Here is a 19,256-nt window from a genome sequence, read left to right on the forward strand (position 1 = left end):
TTAGACCTAGTCAAGTCTCACTCTTGACCTAATAAGGACTTAAGCCCCATTCCCCTCGACGTATCAACGACTAGTCTCCTAGCCAGCCCTTTAGTAAAGGGATCAGCAAGATTGTTTTCGGACTTCACATAGTCCAAAGCAATCACTCCATTGTCTTGGAGTTGTCTAACTGCAGCGTGCCTTATTCGAATATGTCTCTTTTTCGAATTGTAGACACTATTCTTTGCAACACCAATAGCGACTGCGAGTCACGGTGCGGAGACCGGTGTTAGCCGTCCGCCCCACACACGGTATATCGGCTAAAAGGTTTTTCAACCATTCACCTCTTGTCCTGCCAACTCAAGAGCTATGAACTCAGATTCCATGGTAGAGCGTGCAATACAAGTCTGTTTAGAAGACTTCCACGATATAGCACCTCCACCCATGGTAAATACATAACCACTAGTGGAACAGATCTCATCGTTACCTGCAACCCAGTTCGCATCACAATATCCCTCTAACACAGCAGGAAATTTACTATAATGCAAACATAAGTCAACTGTTCCTTTTAGGTATTTTAGTAAACGACGAAGAGCATTCCAGTGTTCATTGCTAGGGTTATGTGTATAACGACTCAGTCTACTAACTGCATAAACAATATCTGGTCGAGTACAGTTCATTAAGAACATCACACTACCTAGAATTTTAGCATACTCTTCTTGGGAAACACTCTTGCCCAAGTTTTTACACAATGCTACACTAGGATCATAGGGTGTTCTAGCAGGCACATCATCAAAGCAGTTAAACTTTCTCAACACTTTTTCAACATAATGAGATTGACTTAGACAGATTCCATTGGGGTTTCGGATGACCTTAACTCCTAGGATAACATCAGCTTCTCCTAAGTCCTTCATCTCAAATTGTGATGACAGAAATTCTTTGGTTCTAATTATCACCTCTAAATTATTACCAAGTATTAACATGTCATCAACATAAAGGCATATAAGTACACAATCAGATTCTATTACTTTTGAATAAACACAGGAATCAGAATTGTTAACCACATAGCCATTACTTATCAAAGTGTTGTTAAATTTCTCATACCACTGTTTAGGTGCTTGTTTCAGTCCATAAAGAGACTTGTTCAGTTTACACACTTTACTCTCTTGACCCTCAATCACAAAACCTTCAGGTTGAGACATATAGATCTCTTCCCTTAGTTCACCATTCAAAAAGGCAGTTTTAACATCCATCTGATGTATAACAAGGTTATGAATAGCAGCTAAGGCGACAAGAGTCCTAATAGTCGAAATTTTGGTCACAGGAGAGTAAGTATCAAAATAATCAATACCCTTCTTTTGTGTAAAGCCTCTAACTACAAGTCTAGCTTTGAACCTCTCTATTGTACCGTCAGGTCTCATTTTCTTTTAAAGATCCATTTACTTGTAATGGGTTTACTACCTTTAGGTAAATCAGTCAACTCCCAAGTCTGATTTGACACAATAGAGTCAAGTTCACTTTTAATAGCATCTTTCCAAAAATTAGCATCAATTGATTTCATTGCCTCACTATACGTTTTTGGGTCATCTTCTATTAAAAAGTCAAACAAATTCATCACTAGCACAAACAAAGTGTATCCATGTTCAGACAAAGAAAGTTGAAACAAAATCGGCTCCAAAGTTCTTTGGACATCTAGGTCTCTTAGTCCTTCTAGGTTCAACAACATGATCAATAGAAGAGCTACTACTAGCATGTGAAGAGATATCAACGATGTAACAAAACTAAGAGGTGAATCAACATTCTTCTCGAATGGAAAAACATGCTCAAAAACACAAAGATCTCTAGCTTCGATATAGAACGATCACTTAAAGACATGAATCTATAAGCAGAACTATTTTGAGCATAACCTATAAAAACACAATCATAGGTCTTTGGTCCAACGGTAGGTCTCCTAAAATCTGGTAAACCCACTTTAGCCAAACACCCCCATACCTTAAGGTAACTCAGGTTAGGAGGATAGCCCTTCCAAGTTTCATAGGGTGTCTTGTCAAGTTTCTTATGAGGTACACGGTTAAGAATGTGACAAGCCGATAGAATTGCTTCCCCCCACATATCGTCAGATAGGCCAGAACTTAAAAGCATAGCATTCATCATCTCTTTTAAGGTTCTATTTTTTCGTTCAGCTACACCGTTAGACTGAGGTAAGTAAGGTGGACTAGTCTCATGTATTAAACCGTTAGAAGCACAAAAGTCGGCTAGATAACTAGATTTATACTCACCACCCCTATCAGACCTTACCCTTTTAATTTTTCTGTCGAGTTGATTTTCGACTTCATTTTTAAAGTTTATAAACGATTGTTCTGCTTCATCTTTAGTCTTAAGCGAGATAGACACGGTGTACCTTGAATAGTCGTCTATAAAGGTGACATAATAATTCTTTCCACCTCTACTTGCCACATTTTTGAAGTCAGCTAGGTCGGTGTGAATTAACTCAAGAAGACTCGTATTCCTAGTTGTGACAGGTTTACTAGGTTTCTTTGTGAATTTAGCCTCAACACAGCTAGCACATTTAGAGAATTCTTGACTCGTCAAACTTGGAATTAAACTCATAGTTCTAAGTTTTTTAATATAGTCAACATTCACATGACCTAATCTACCATGCCAAACATCAATAGACTCAAAGAATATAAGCGTAAGTAGATGCATTATTATTAAAAACTCAATCGTGTTCAATACAAAAAGACCCCCCAGAAAGATAACCCTTGCCCACAAATTCCCCATTACGCGACATTACAACCTTGTCGGCCTCAAAAACAAGTTTCAAACCATCTTTGTTCAATAAGGCACCAGACACGAGGTTTCGACGCAATGAGGGTACAAATAAAACATTGGTGAGAGCAAGTGTTTTCCCGAGGTGAGTTTGAGAAAGATCTTGCCTTTGCTCGTGATGATTGCGAGATGAAGAATTACCCATGTAGACACATTCCCCATCGCCTACTTCCTCGAACTCAAAGAAATAACCCCTTATCGCCACAGAGGTGTCTAGAAGCACCAGATTCAAGACCCATTCAAAGAAGATTGCCCACCGATTAGCTTCCACAACCACAGCAGAATGACATCACAATCAAAGAACATTAGCTTCAAAGTAGCTTTTCTTTTCGATGCCTCGGGTAGGCTTTGTGACCAGCTTTCCCACATACGTAGTGCATAAATGGGACCCTTTGGTTTCGAATCTTAGCAACGGGTTTGGTATGCTTCCCCGGGCCATTCTTCTTAGCCTGACCCTGGTTCTTACCACGACCAACCTTGGCCTTACCCTTACCCTTGAACTTCTCGATAAGACGGACCACCGGACTCAACCAGTTAGCATCAACAAAGAAGAACGAAGTTTTAACAGATTGACTAACAGGTTTGTCTTTAAGGCGATTTGCCTCTTCGGTCCTCATGTGTCCTACTAGTTCTTGGAGAGACAGTCCTTTTTCTTATGCTTAAGGTGGTTCCTATAGTCGGACCGGAGGGAGGGAACTTTTCTAACGTAACATTAGCCATGAAAATGTCATCTAGTTTCATACCCTCATTCACGACATCAAGACATAGGTTCTCGTAGACATGAACTTGTTCCAGATGGGTTTCCGTCACCATCTGAAATTCCAGCCACTTACCCACAACATATTTCTTTTTCCCCGCATCATCACCCCATACTTGGCCTCTAAGGACTCCCATATCGCTTTGGAGGACTTATGAACCATAAATAGGTCAAAAAGGGTGTCGACATGTTGTTTAGAAGGCGGCATCTAACAAGTTTATTGTCCTTATCAAATTTCTTAATATCCTCTTCGTTTGACTTAACAAAGCAGATTTAGCAAGGGGGTGTTCTCTACGGTCTCGAATGTGACCTCTTTAACAGAGCAAAGGCGGGTCACTAAACAAAGACATAATCAATTTCCAGTTGTTCGAAAAACATCAACGCTTTACGTGACCAACGCTTATAGTTATGACCGTCTAATTTCTCAAGTTTAGTCAAATCAGGAAGGGTTTTTGCTAAAACAGACGATATTGTTACAGCAATTAACAACAAGTATATAGTTTTCAAATTGTTGGAGTAAAGGATGCAGTAACAATGAAAAGCGAAAAAACAGAAGAGATATAACCCGAATCGTAGTGCCGTGGGTAACGAGAGCCACCGCCTTGAAAACTATATTCCGGCATTTACCGTGGTGGCGATCGGCAGTGCTTAGTTCCCCAAGGATAACACTACGCTCCCACTCGCAACGCCCACTCGGAATCGTGAGACCGGAACGGAAATAATAATCATTACCCGAAATTATAAGTAGAGAAGAGGAGAAAAGAAGAGAGGAGAGTATTGTTGTGTGTATTACGGAGAGCGTGTTGATCTATTTATAGCGAAAATAGATCAACAAAGGAGCCAAAATCGCTCCACAAACGCAGCGATCAAACGTGATTAGTGGAGCATTAATGACCCTTTAATCGCTCCACTAATGTTGCCTTAATTGACTGATCATTACAAATTCCAAGATAATCGAATGTGGATGACCCACTACACACAAGCCCAAAAAAGATTAAAAGGGGCTTTTGGCCCGCACCGCAGTGTGCTCTACCCGAGCTCGAGCCGGGCCGGGCCAGCGCGCGCGCGTGTGTTTGGACCCAAACCCACAGACCCAAACCATAAATAGGTCAAAAAGGGTGTCAGTCATGTTGTTTAGAAGTTGGCATCTAACAAGTTTATTGTCCTTATCAAATTTCTTAATATCCTCTTCGTTTGACTTAACAAATTTTAGCGGGGGTGTTCTCTACGGTCTCGAAGAATGACCTCTTTAACAGAGCAAAGGTCGGGTCACTAAACAAAGACATAATCAATTTCCAGTTGTTCGAAAAACATCAACGCTTTACGTGACCAACGCTTATAGTTATGACTGTCTAATTTCTCAAGTTTAGTCAAATCGGAAGGGTTTTTGCTAAAAATGCAGACGATATTGTTACTGAAAATTAACAACAAGTATATAGTTTTCAAATTGTTGGAGTAAAGGATGCAGAATAATGAAAAGCGAAAAAAAGAGAGATATAACCCGAATCGTAGTGCCGTGGTAACGAGCCACCGCTTGAACGAAAACTATATTCGATTTACGACCGTGGTGGCGATCGCCTAGTGCCTGTAGTTCCCAAGGATAACACTACGGTCTCCACTCGAACGCCCACTCGGGAATCGTGAGACCTGGAACGGAAATAATAATCATTACCCAGAAATTATAAGTAGAGAAGAGGAGAAAGAAGAGAGGAGAGTATTGTTGTGTGTATTCTGGAGAAGCGTGTTGATCTATTTATAGCGAAAATAGATCAACAAAGGAGCCAAAAATCGCTCCACAAACGCAGATCAAAACGTGATTAGTGGAGCATTAATGTACCTTTAATCGCTCCACTAATGTAAATTTTTAATTGATCGATCACAAATTCCAAGATAATCGAATGTGGACAGCCCACTACACACAAGCCCAAAAAAGATTAAAAGGGGCTTTTGGCCCGCACCGCAGTGCTCTACCCGGCTCAGAGCGGGCGGCCATCTTGTGCGCGTGTGTTTGGACCCAAATCCACAGGCCCAATACTCCCAACAAAAACCTCCTTGGTCCACACAATTGGATAGTGATAGACAAAAGCCAATATAAACACATGGAGACCAAACTAATCCACCGATGTGGGATACCAAATGGAAAGTTGGAGAAAGCAACTTGGCTTTTACAGCCATCATTTCCAACAATTCTTACGCTATTTCTCGCTTTTGCATCGATTGTAAGTATCATACGGAGTACTTCATATTAATACCTGCTGCTTGTAATTATTTTACATGTTCAAAATGAAGTACTCGTAATATTTACTCCGCATGATTCTGATTCTTTCGATCCTCACCACGCACTGTTCTTTAATTTGCAAATGATTTATATTAATTAATACCTGCTGCTTTCAATTTTACGCAGGATGTGGTTAAGGCTAAAAACTGCCGATGTCGCTGATGCGGGTACAGACGCAAAGGTAACACTCAAGTTATATGACGCGCAAGGTCGAATGACCGTATCCACTGATTTAGAACAATATGGAAAAGTGAAATCAGTGCTTACCGGATATCCTATTCATTAAAAGAACAACCACAGTGCTGAGTTGTCAGCACGTGGTTGTCTGTTGACTTTTCAAAGTATTGTGTATACGGGACCCACCACGTTTTTGCCTGATTTAATTAGAAATGATATTTGAGATTGAGATATGTCATGTTATCATATATCAACATTTTTGTATGATTTACTATATGATATGATATATGATTTTTATTAATATGATTATATGATTATATGATAAATGATATATGAGATATGATTTCATTAAATTAAATAAAAATAAAAATTACAACATTAACATAAATTACAACATTAAGAAGCAATTAAATTACAAAACGTACCATAAATTAAACCAAAAATTACAACATTTACCAGAAATTAAAATAAAATTTACAACCTTCATATCAACTAAATTACAACATTTTCCATAAACTACGTCAATCATAAATAACAGTATATATAATATCTTAAAATTGCTAAAAGATATAGCATATAGTAAAATTGCTAAAAGATATATCTTAAACAATAACTTCAACATCGAAAAAAGAGTAGGAACATGAAATTATCGTATACAACAAATAACAGTATATATAATATATATATATATAGAGATTGGATTTGGTGATTTTGGTTCTTATGGTGAGTTGTGAGTTGGGGGAATCTCAACCATTAGATTAAATTAGAGATGAGTGGCCAAGATTAATCTTAGTTGTCATATAAAAGCATTGTTATTTAGTTTATTTTCTCTATTTTCTAGTGCTACCCTTTTTTTTTACTTTAATTTTTTTATCTCTTTTTTTACCTCTTGTTATTATGCTTTTTTTTACAAATTTGATTTTTTTTTATTTTATGTTTTTCTCTAATTTTCTCATTATGTTACCTTTTTTTCCTTTTCTTTTTGTACCAACTTTTTTTTTGCTGGAATTTTTTTTCACTCTTATTTTTTTTACCTCGTGTTATTATGCTGTTATTGTGCTTTTTTTAAACTTTGATTTTTTTTTTCTCTTTTTTTTTTGCCACATGTTATTGTGATGTTATTGTTATTCCGCTGTTATTGTGATGTTATTCTGCCGTCACTTTGATTTTTTTTACGACTTTGATTTTTTTTTTTACCACGTGTTACGTGTTATTGTGTTGTTATTCTACTGTTATTCTGCTGTTATTGTGATGTTATTCCGGTGTAACTTTGATTTTTTTACTACTTTGATTTTTTTTACCACTTTGATTTGATTTTTTACTCTTATTTCTACCGCATGTTATTGTGCTGTTATTCTGGTGCTATTGTGATGTTATTTCGGTCACTTTGTTTTTTTTTTTTTTACGACTTTGATTTTTCTCTTTTTTTTTACCACATGTTATTGTGCTGTTATTGTGATGTTATTCTGCTGTTACTTTGATTTTTTTTTACGACTTTGATTTTTTTTTCTTTTTTTTTTTACCACGTGTTATTGTGCTGTTATTCTACTATTATTCTGCTGTTATTGTGAAGTTATTCCGGTGTCACTTTGAGTTTTTTAACTACTTTGATTTTTTTTACTCGAAGCAGACGTGATTGAACAGTAGAATAACAACAAAAGTATTTAATCTTTAAAAATCATTCAGGAATATAGGTTTGCTCCCATTGTCTTTGATTTTCTCCTCCTCCAGATTTTTTATCTGTTTCATGCATTCTTTAACCGCACCATCCAAGTGTGCTGCCGTATCCTCTACTGCTAATTTTGCTAGTGTCACGGATTCTAGATGGGTTTTCAAAGTCAAAGCTTCTGCTTCAGCCTTTTCCCAACCTGCAGGACAGGACAGTTTATCAGTAATACTCGTAAATAGACCTGAAACTGCTTCCTCAGCAACCTTTGCATGCTGTTTAACAAGTTGTTCCTTTGAAGTAATCTCCGAATTAGCAGACGACAGCTTCTCGTTTAGTTCATTAATCTCTTCCTCCAATGCTTGCACCTGGTCTTCATATGATTTTGCTTGGTCTTCATACGTCTCTACTTCTTTCTCATACTTTTTCACTTGATTTGCCGAGTCAGACTCCAGAGAAATTTGAATATACTCCGGCTTTTTGTAATTATCCTGCAGAAAAAAAATACGAGTATAATTAACTTAAGAACAGATGACAATAGATAGAGTTGCATCTGAAATCGATCTCATTGATTATAGGGTGCTATATCGTAACTCATATGTTCCTGATTTTTGCTCGATCTTTAAATTATACAGTATACTTGTACTGCTGCTGCTGCTGAAACAATCAAAATTTGTTATGTAGGAAAATGCAAAGGGATGCTACAGATGACCATGAAGTCTATGCTGTGGCTGCTTCACAAAGATATCAGGAAGGATAGCGATTATGACTACCAATAACTTCTGACCCGGAGCACCATAACTAGTAGGATTTGTCGTTCCTGAAATTGAATTTTGTACTGATTCCGACAGTAGTCATTTTATTCGTGGCGATCCATTCGACGACTCGCCTCCGATCCGACTCGCCGTGAATCGCCATCGCTAGAAAGCTTCTCAAGAATTTGATGCGAGAAAACAATGAGTTGATTGATTGCGGTGTGATTGTTTACGGCGGCGATTATCTCTCTCCTCGCCGCTTTGTGGTGGTGAGAGAGCCGTGTGATTGTTTGGGAAATTTGGTGATTGTTTCTTTAATGTCAACTGCAATTTCAATTGATTTGCACGCCATTGTTGAAAAGGAAAATGAAAGTTGAAGAAACTGAGATGCACAGTATGCGTGTTTGTTTTTGGAGGAATATACTCTTTTTATTTATTTTTTAGTTTTGATCCCAGCCGTAGGTTTAGCTTAATCTAATGGTCTAGATTTTAAAAGCACACAAACTCACAACTCACCATAAGAACCAAACTCACGAGATCCCGCCTCTATATATATATATATATATATATATATATATATATATATATATATATAATCAAATATATATCCCCTCAGATCTGGCTAGAGAGCCAATCATCATCGAGGCACTACTTGGAGCAAAAAATACGGCAACAACTATCAACAGAACCCCCGCAATCGGGTTGTAGCGATGATAGGCTACCAGATATTCTCTACTACGACAAGTACAACTTTATGGCTCGGTTTCGTCATATATTAATTTTGACCCAAATCCATTTGTGCAAATTAATTTCAGTCTAATTCAGATTTCAGACCGATGTCAATGGGCCAATATCAAATACTATAAAAAGATCCCCACTTATAATTTACATCCATAAAAAATCTGCCATCACAATGAACTGCCCAATATCACGTTTTAGGCAGTTTAATAAGTTAGCACTACCTTTGCTAAAACTGCCCCATTAACTCATCATCACCACTCTCTTCAAACCAACACAATATATATTCAGTTGTTTATATTAAGTTAAAAACCTCAATTCTTCATCTGCAAGTACACAACCTTGAAAATTTACAAAAAAAAAATAAAAAAAAATAGGAAAGCAGCATGGCAACAATCATGGTACCAACATCGGTGAAGGAGATGGTAGCATACAAAAAGGACTATGGAGTCCGATGAAAAAGATGCTAAAAAAAGAAAACATTACGGAATGGATTTAATTTGTATCGACAGTGAGGTGAATTTCATTCTTATTTTTAATTTTTTCAGTTTTTTCGAAGTAATTCAGAATTTGAACTACTATTAAGTAGACTGAACAAATTTATATGCATGTAGGGTGAGTTAATTCAAACAACGGTAGCAAAGACACTTGTGCGGATTTTCAAACCACTTATGCAAGAAGGAAAAATTTACAAAATTTCCAAGTTTTTGACGGAACAAAACCTTGGAGCATTGAAGACGTAATTCATGGCCAAAATTTCCAAGTTTTTGACGGAACAAAACTTATGCAAGAAGGATTGCAATGCAGTTTACAACAAGAGTTGAAGAAGTTCATGGCCAAGATATACCATCTCAAGCATTTAGATTCGTGAGCATTGAAGACGTAATTCATGGGAATTTGCCAAACGAATATTACATAGGTGAAAAAACTCTTAATTATTATATTTATGTTGACCAAAAATTAATCTACCAAGATAATAAATGCTTATTTTTATGTTCAGATGTCATTGGTCTTTTAACACAATTTCATGAGGTTGAGGAGCGAAAGGGATACAAGAATTTTGTGCTATTACTGAAAAAAAATTGTGCTATTACTAAAATTTTTTTGCTATTACTAAAAAAAATTTGTGCTATTACTAAAAATTTTTTGCATGAATAATATTCTGCCTATTTTAGCAAATATTTTTACATACCCTCACACTAACAGGTTCTATATGTTATATGTAATCAACATCACTTTGCAGAATGAACAATATTCTGCCATATTTATTTAAGTTAATGTTCATTATTATAAAATGCATCCAACCAATGGAGGTTTATCGAGGTTCAATTTTCAGTCACATACCTCTTATAGCTTGATGACTAAACCATAAAAAATCACTTCGTAGAATGAAGGAAACTTCAAATGATGCCATTTCTGGTCCGGTTGGGGATTCATCATCCAAGGCAAGTACCATCCTCGAAGGAGCAAAAATAAATCATTAGCTTCAATCCAAGAAACAACAAAGGTAAAGTTAATATTTTCTACCAACTTCGAAATTATTACATAACTTATATGTCGAGGCAAGTTTGGGTTTTATTACACTAACATGAAATGAATTGGGGTTATATTTACAGGCAGGATACTATGTCACATTAGTTTACATTGAAGAAATGAACCTGTCTCTTCATTGGTATTTCAACTTATGTGGAAAATGCCTAGGTAGGGTAACTCAAGAAGGTGATCAACTATGGTATTGTAAGAGGCGAGACTATAAAGCGGCAAATATCAGGGTGCCTAAAGCAGACCAAAGGTAATTACCGACATAAATAACATTTGAAAGCAAAAAAACAGATAGTAAATTAGCATTTTCATGACGATTATATAAACAGGTTCCAAATGAAAGTTGAGGCAAGTGATGGAGGACATGTTAAGGCACAAGTTATTTGCAATACAAAATAATCTGCCTATTTTAAATTTTGTTTGTAACACCTAACACTTTGAACATGAAGGAAACTGAAATGAGTCAAAGAAGTTCAACCATTACAATTTCTGGAAGTGAGATAAGCACCTCAGAATTAATGTTATTAGTAAGTTTAACCAAACTATCTTATTTAAGATAATCTAAACAATCAATTGATTATTTCGATATTGTTAAACCAACCTTAATGATGTTCATATAAATTGACATAAGAGAGGTTTAAGCCACACAAGAGCCATAGAAAACAAATATTTTTAATAACATACCCAACATGTGTTTAGGTTCCGGGTCATGCCTGGATTTCAATCAGAAACCTGGTAAAAACAGGATTACGAGACGGTTAGCATTCGGATTTAGATCATTACCCGGATACGTGTCAGCGTCATCCGTTATACTAAGGGTTAAGATATGAACAAAAACCCAGAAAAAGATGCTCAAAAACAACAAGATATACGCATCAGGACAACATTCAAAATTGATTCTTTGATGATGAACTACACAAAATAGTATTGAGAATGATTGAAATTAAAATAATAGCTTTACCAACATTGAAAAATTTATTTAGACTTAAAAAAAGCCTGATTATTAAATAATAACATGGTTTGTGCAATTTTTTATTGTCGATCTGTTCAAATACTCATCAAAATGAATACATTTTTGGTGTTCTATTGGTAGTATTCACTAGATCTAAGAGTAGAAGATCAAATGAACACAAAAACCAATGTAATAATGTATAAAAAATATAATTTTCCAAATAAAATTTACCTAATACTCGAATAGTTACTCCAATAATGAGGAAACTCAAATGTTTCGAGCATAATACATAAAAACATATGCAACACTACGAAAATTTTGTACTTTTTCTATGTAATCAAATGGGATTAACGCCATTAAACATAGATCTAGAACTTTAAGCATCTTAAAACATAAAATGAGCAAAAAAAATCACCTTATATCCATGCTTGCTCCTTTGTTCCAATAATCATCTTATTATTATGAAAAATTACAAAAAATTGATGATGAACGGAATTAAAGTGAAGTTTGATAAGAAAATTAACAAGAAAATGGTTTGTAGGACTGAAAATGGGGACCGGATTCGTTAAATAATGATGGAAATTGTTGAGGTTGAGAGTATAGTGAGGCGGCGGGAGGATGAGAGTATAGTGAGAGTGAGAGTGAGAGTGAGATGTAATAAGATTAGGGTTTTAAGTTTGACTTTATATACTTCGTATAAGACTATAGTGTTGGTGTAGTTAGGGTTTCGACGGACTGTTTGTTTGAGTTTTATTGGTCTTATCATCAGCCTTATTAAAGGGTCAGTAGATTTATTGGCCCAATTAATCTGATTACGGTAGGTGTTGTCATTATTTGAGTTTCGAATGAATTCATTATTGGGATTTTGTTGGCCCAATTAATTTTGCTCATATTAACAATCTCACATTAAAATGTGAAAAAAAAATTATTATATGTGTATATATATACCTTATATTAGATTTAACTTATATTTGTCAATTACTTTGTGGGTTAAGTATTTGTAACATGATTTTATTTATTAAATAGGTCTATATAACACCATTGTCTTAACTTATGTACAAGTATATTATTATATATGATACGAAGTATTATATAGTTGTGCAACTAATAACAATCAGTCTGAACATGTATCTAATTCAACAACACAAGATTCAAGATAAGCAATCGTGTACCATTGTCCGATATTACCAACGGTAATTTTTTTTAACCTTAATTTTCAACAGAACACGGTATTTACTCACGATCAGCTCTATGTGGCTATTTCAAGAGTCACAAGCAAAAAGGGATTGAAGATTCTGATTTGCGATAATAAAAAACGCGTCTCCAATAGAACTAATAACGTAGTTTATAAAGAAGTTTTCGAGAAGTTATAGTATAACGTACTTATGATTGTACATCGTAACAGGTTATTGTTTTTTTTTTTCAAATTTGTCTTCCTTTGTTATGCTTTGAAATTTTCGCGGAGTTATTGTTCTATTTTAATTATTGCCAAATTTTAGGTACTCCCGATAGATACAATTTTATTATTGCTATATTTTTGAATCTTCTGTAGATACCTTAATGAAAGAACACCCTTTATTATCAACCTCTAATTTATCTCTCTAATCAACAAACCCGTGCAATTTGCACGGGTATAAAACTAGTCTTCTTAATAAAAAAAAATATCCTCTTTACAAAGACCGCGACTATTTTGAGAAAAATAACCTTGACTATTTCATTATCAGAAAAGATGAATGTCCTACTTCTGAAATTTGCAAAATAGAGTTAAGTCATCATAATACAGGCAACAAACCTGGCTGGTATGTTGACTATTTAGCGGTTCAAACTCGATAATTCGATATCAGGGCGAGCTATTGGCTTCGCCTTCAGAAAAAACTAAGTTTGAAATTAATCAATGGCTTGCCCATGGAAAGCCATATTCGCTTAGCGTTCAAAAGGACTTATGCTCATCTTTCAATTAATATTGGAAAATGTGATGACGTTGTCGTTGACAATTGTAATTTGCACTTATGTAGATCTACATAAGTGATCAATCAAGTAATTTTAGTTTGTATTTGTCTTCATGTTTCATATGTTTGCAAAGTGTACTATCTTTTATAAGAATATTATTTTTACCTTCTCTTTATGATGTAATGTTATTGGGCAATGAGATTTGAGAGTGAGTTTTTTTTGCTTTTTTTTTCATTGGTATCATGATTATTACGTCTGTAAATTGTTCTATCTTCTACGCAATTCGACTAATACGTCATAAATCGTCTCGAATGAAGACCTCATGCCTCGCCTAAAACACAACCGATTGATGATTAATAAAAAGTTGATTGGTTATATTGAAACGATAATCGGTTTTTTAGATACTTCTTGGTACCCCGTGGGAGATTGTCCCCATTGTTCGTAGGAGATATTGTTAGTTGATAATAAAAAAAGGGGGCTCCCTCTATTTTAGTGAATAGTTTACATTTATTACTGTTCATAAATACAATCCTAAAATAGAAAGAAAAATAATGATTAGAAACTCCAAAATGAAAAAGGACAACAAATAATCGGGTTAGAGGGAGTATGTTAGAATCACTAATTCCAAGTCAAACTTATGCCATACTATGCAAAAGATTGTAATAAACCCTCAACTTTTTGGGAATTTTTTATTTTCTGGATTTTTGATTTTCTCTCTCTTGGTGAGAAATGTTAGGGGCGAATTCCGAATAAGGCGGAAAAATACGCGAGATTGAGTAAAATTATACGTGGAATTTAGTATGTCCCTTTTTTGTGTTTATTTAGTGGTCAGGAACTGTAGGGTCTTATATTTATGGAGTGAATTACACCCGCAGTGTTTATTTCATTCATTTTGGAAATACACTTCACCTTCGAAACCAGCTTGTATACAACGTTAGACCATCCCAAAGCAAGGTCAATTGCTAGGTCATGACCTTACTTGGTCACACTAATTACCACTTAACACAAAAATTAGGATGATCTTTGGACCAAAAAGGTCAATTGGTGACCTTTATTAATCAAATTGACCTTTCTCTTGACCTCCTTCATGACCTAGTGAAAATGAGCTGTTCTATTTTTATTGGGTGGGAGAAAAAAAAATAGGATAAGAGAGTTTATTTAGGAATAATAAATAATAAATGATTGGAAATGTGGAAAATTTTGGGTAATGAAAAATAATTAAGAGTAAAGTATAAATGGTGACCTAATTAGCATGACCATGCTTGGGGATGGTCTTACAAAGGCATATGGGCCTAAAATCCGACATTCCCTTTTCAGTTCTCTTCTTTGTAATCAACATAATATGGGTCCGATTAAGAAAGCGCTCCATACCAAATCAAGAACCATCTCAGCCACCAACGGTCCTGCTAAATGCCAATATGTTTGATAGAATAATCCATTCATCTAATTCCTGAGACCTTTAAAGGATGCATTTGGTTCAACGCTTAACTTCCGCCACCTCATCGGCCGATTTGCTCATATATATATATGAATTAAATAAGAAATAATACACGTTTATTTTCGCTCATGAACTATTGCATTAATCTGTCGCTTTATTTATTTATTTATTTATTTATTTTAACATATTTTCATTTGACGAACATATAATAAAACAATAACTGCTCTATTGTAAAACGATTTTATACTAAAACCAGCAGAACGGATTCCACTAACATAATAATGATCTATAAAAACAAAACGGTATTATCTATTTTACACCATTATTGTGCAAAGACGCTCTACATATACAAGAATACGTGTATTAACAAATCCGATGTGTAAGAAAAGAGGTTTATTCTAATTACTCATCGATCAGCCTGCTTACATGATAATACACGTGGAGATAGAGTTTGGATCCCTAACACCTAAAAGTAGGAGAGGGCGTGTTAAGATTATAAAGAGAAGAGTATTTCATAAGACAATTGTAATTGATAATAGTTGTTGTGTTATTGATATCGGTAGAATGATCGGTATTTATAATACCTTACAAGAAAACCTAAGCATTACTAAAACCCTAGGATGTAGCCGTCGCTACCAAACCCTAGATGATAGTCGGCCCTAATAGGCCTAATATCCTAATACCCTACCACAATCGTAAAGGTAGTATATAGTACGAACTTTACGATTGGAGAAATACAAAGAAAAAAAAAATATGAAAAGGAAAAAAAAATGAAATCTCAATCTTCATCATCTTCGATATTCATTCATCATCTTCTTCATCTTCAAAGGTAAGTAAGAAACGATCAAACGAGTATAAGACTCGTTAAAATTTCTCAAACAAGAACGTTAATTTTTCGGACTTGTCGAAAGTATGAGTTAATTTGCAGGAACCCTAATCGAACCTGACAAATATCAATAAAACGGAAAATTATCCGTTAATTTCAAGATCTGGAGAGCGTTAATTTTTTCGGACTCCAAATAAAACAAGTACCACCTTAGACGACGTTGAATGATTTTCATCGGATGTCAAAGAGAATAGGATTTTTTTCTTCCCTTTTTTTTAAGAAATCTGTCGATGCCATTGAGTAGGGTAAACTCTAATTAATTGGCTAAAATCAAGGTGAGAAGAAGACAAGGTGTCGTACACCATTAGAGTTTTTTTTTTTGATTTTTTTTTTATTTCTAAACGAATTGTTGTAAAATCCCGCCGGTGAGCGCCATAACTTTTCGCTCCTTGATACCATGTTAAGATTATAAAGGGAAGAGTATTTCATAAGACAATTGTAATTAATAATAGTTGTTGTGTTATTGATATCGGTAGAATGATCGGTATTTATAATACCTTACAAGAAACCCTAAGCATTACTAAAACCCTAGGACGTAGCCGTCACTACCAAACTCTAGATGATAGTCGGCCCTAATGGGCCTAATATCCTAATAGGGTGAAATAGGTACCTTTTAAAAGTTTTCAACTTAATCTTTATTATCTTAAAAAAAGTTGATGATAATATGATTGAGAAATATATAGATACACCAAGTAATTTAGTTATTAGAAGTGTATCAATCTGTTTTGAAAGTTGCTGTAAATATAATGGGACTGTTCCTTGTTCGTCTTATAAAATTCCATTTACTACTTACCAGTTATCACTATATACTAAGAGAATAAAAAATCTCTTAATTTTTCCGCCTAAGTAACTTTTACTCACTTGGGCCTGTTTTTCTGGATACTCACACCATAAGATTGGATGAATTGTAAATTGTGGACCCTATATAAGTAGCTCACCTTTTTCTATCCCACCGTCAAAGTAAAAGCTATTAATAGCCCCATTTTTGAATTAGCCCACTGTTTTTACCGATTTCTGTTTTAAGGTCAATACGCGTTTTAATTAGATTATAAAACTAATTTAGTTGTATTATTAGTATCATAAGTTAGTTGCATGTAATGACATAGCATTATTTTTAATAGCAATAAGATAACTTACTCAAAGTATCTTTTGATGGTAGTAAACTTTTTTTTTCTACCTCTTATTAGTATCATATTTAGTAGATTATAACATTAAATTAAAAGTACAATTGATCATTATGCAAATAATTTAATTGAAAACTTTTTTTTATAAAATAAATCTAAAAATACCTTGCTTTAGTTAGCAAGGAAACTACACTAGTTAGATTTAACAAAAGAACATTCTCCCAGGTTTAATTAACCCATTTAAATTAATCAACCATCTTTGACCATGGGTCAAACTAAGTCCATAATAACAAAGTCAACTAAAACAGGAGTTTAAACCTAAGTTCAAACAAGAGTTCAACAAAGCTAAACCAAAGTTTAATAAGTACACCACCAAAATACCAAATGAATATGAGTGAGATGTCACAGGTTGGGTCAAGTAGCATATTTATTCGGATTTTGAAGGTGAACAAACATTGCGTAGTGTTAGAACGATGCGTGAATCGAACTCATATATTCAATGCCAAGCTATTAGAGTATTAGGAGTGTAACTAATGGAATGCCCACGGACACCAACTCAAGCGAGAGAAAGTGTGTTACGAGCCATACTTTACAAGTAATAATCTAATTTCGGTTTCTTCATACACATATATAATATACAAAATAAGTGTACTACATATACAAATATAGGAATGTGATGCAATAATATTTTTGTTTTTTGTTTTTTCAAGGGTTAATATTAAGTAAAACGAATTTCACTAGCATCTGTAAGGACTGTAACGTTTAACAAACCTTAGATAGTAAGATATCTTCATTTGACATATATTAAAACGAATTTTAAACTATTCTTGTGTAGAGACGCTCTACTTACAGAATAATGTAAGAAAGCGTTGATTCTAATTAAGCATCGATCAACCGACATACAGGATACCTGCATACAATTATTTAGTGTAGCTGGGGCAATCAATGATAAGTATTTCTGTAATGCAAGTTTAAGGTTTACTAACATGTATGTATGCACGAATTATTATGATTGAGCACTAACAAACATGTTCATTATTCTCAAATACGCGTTAGTTACCTTATAAAAATATTTAATTTAATTAATTATTGTCTCTCTTTTCGACTTATAAATAGAGATGATTTATCAATTCAAACATATAATACATTTCAAGAAACAAATAACAAGAAGTGACTAATAACATGGGAAGTCAAAATAATGCCCTAACTACTCTTATCTTATTTCTCGCCTTTGCATCTATTGCACACTTTGTAAGTATCTCCTACTCTTTAGAGACCTAGCAATGATCATGATCGATTTACGGGCAATGATGATATTATCGCATCGTTAATGTTTATGTTTTTTATTTATGTTTGATTCTGATCCTTTAATTAAGTTTTATGCATGGTTTGCTTGCTAAATGTTAAGGATATCTCTTTGCAAAATGTATTGTTATATTAATAAATGCTTGTAATTTTATGCAGAATGTGGTTGAGGACCTTGAGGATGACACTTGCTACCATTATATTTTGTTGCAAACCGGCAATGTTACAAATGCGGGTACAGACGCACGTGTAACAGTCAAGTTATATGACGCGCAAGGTCAAATGATTGAATCCACTAATTTACAAGAAAAAGGAACTGACAAGGGCAAGCTGAGACTCCATTATCGACCAATTGAGGGACGTCACGGTGTTCACGAAGTTTATTATAGTGATCCCTACAACTATTTTGAGAGAAATCAACTGGACTCTTTCACTATCGAATCTAATTGCCATACTTCTAAACTTTGTAAATTAGAGTTAAGCCATGATAATACAGGCACAAAACCCGGTTGGTATGTTGACTATTTAAGAGTTCAAACTAACTATCCTAACGATATACCATTTTTGGCTTTTGAAGATACTAAGTTTGAAATTAACCAATGGCTTGCTAAGGACGAGGAGCCAAACTCGCTTAGCGTTCAAAAGAATTTATGCGGATCTTCTAATTAATATTGAAAAATGAGATGATGTCGCTGTTGACAATTGTAATATGCTCTTATGTAGATCTATATAAGTAGTCAGTCAAATACTTGTGGTTTGTATTTGTTTTCATGTTTAATATGTTTGGAAAGTGTGACATCTTTTTTGTAAGAGTGTTACTTAACATTTTTTATTATTTATAATGTAATTGATGTTATTTGACAATGAGATTTGAGAGTGA

General features: G+C 34.5%; 1 protein-coding gene and 1 long non-coding RNA gene across 2 annotated transcripts; one reads left to right on the plus strand and one right to left on the minus strand.

The window, feature by feature from the left end:
- Positions 1-7,656: 7,656 nt before the first annotated feature.
- Positions 7,657-12,340, minus strand: LOC141610790 (uncharacterized). Its single transcript, XR_012528403.1, has 3 exons — positions 12,089-12,340; positions 10,524-11,453; positions 7,657-8,177 (listed from the first exon to the last, which is right to left on the minus strand). It is a non-coding gene; the product is annotated as an uncharacterized LOC141610790 (long non-coding RNA).
- Positions 12,341-18,253: 5,913 nt separating this feature from the next.
- On the plus strand, positions 18,254-19,045 carry LOC141612805 (PLAT domain-containing protein 3-like). Its single transcript, XM_074431556.1, has 2 exons — positions 18,254-18,322; positions 18,536-19,045. Exons 1-2 carry the CDS (start codon positions 18,254-18,256, stop codon positions 19,043-19,045), a joined length of 579 nt encoding a protein of 192 aa, XP_074287657.1.
- The last annotated feature ends 211 nt before the right edge of the window (positions 19,046-19,256 follow it).

This window comes from Silene latifolia, chromosome 11 (genome assembly GCF_048544455.1).
Source record: "Silene latifolia isolate original U9 population chromosome 11, ASM4854445v1, whole genome shotgun sequence".
Lineage (NCBI taxonomy): Eukaryota > Viridiplantae > Streptophyta > Magnoliopsida > Caryophyllales > Caryophyllaceae > Silene > Silene latifolia.

Coding starts and splice junctions, on each gene's coding strand:
- LOC141612805 (XM_074431556.1), top strand. CDS start 18,254: ATGGGAAGTCAAAATAATGCCCTAACTACTCTTATCTTATTTCTCGCC. Junction 18,323..18,535: donor TTGCATCTATTGCACACTTT/GTAAGTATCTCC, acceptor AATTTTATGCAG/AATGTGGTTGAGGACCTTGA.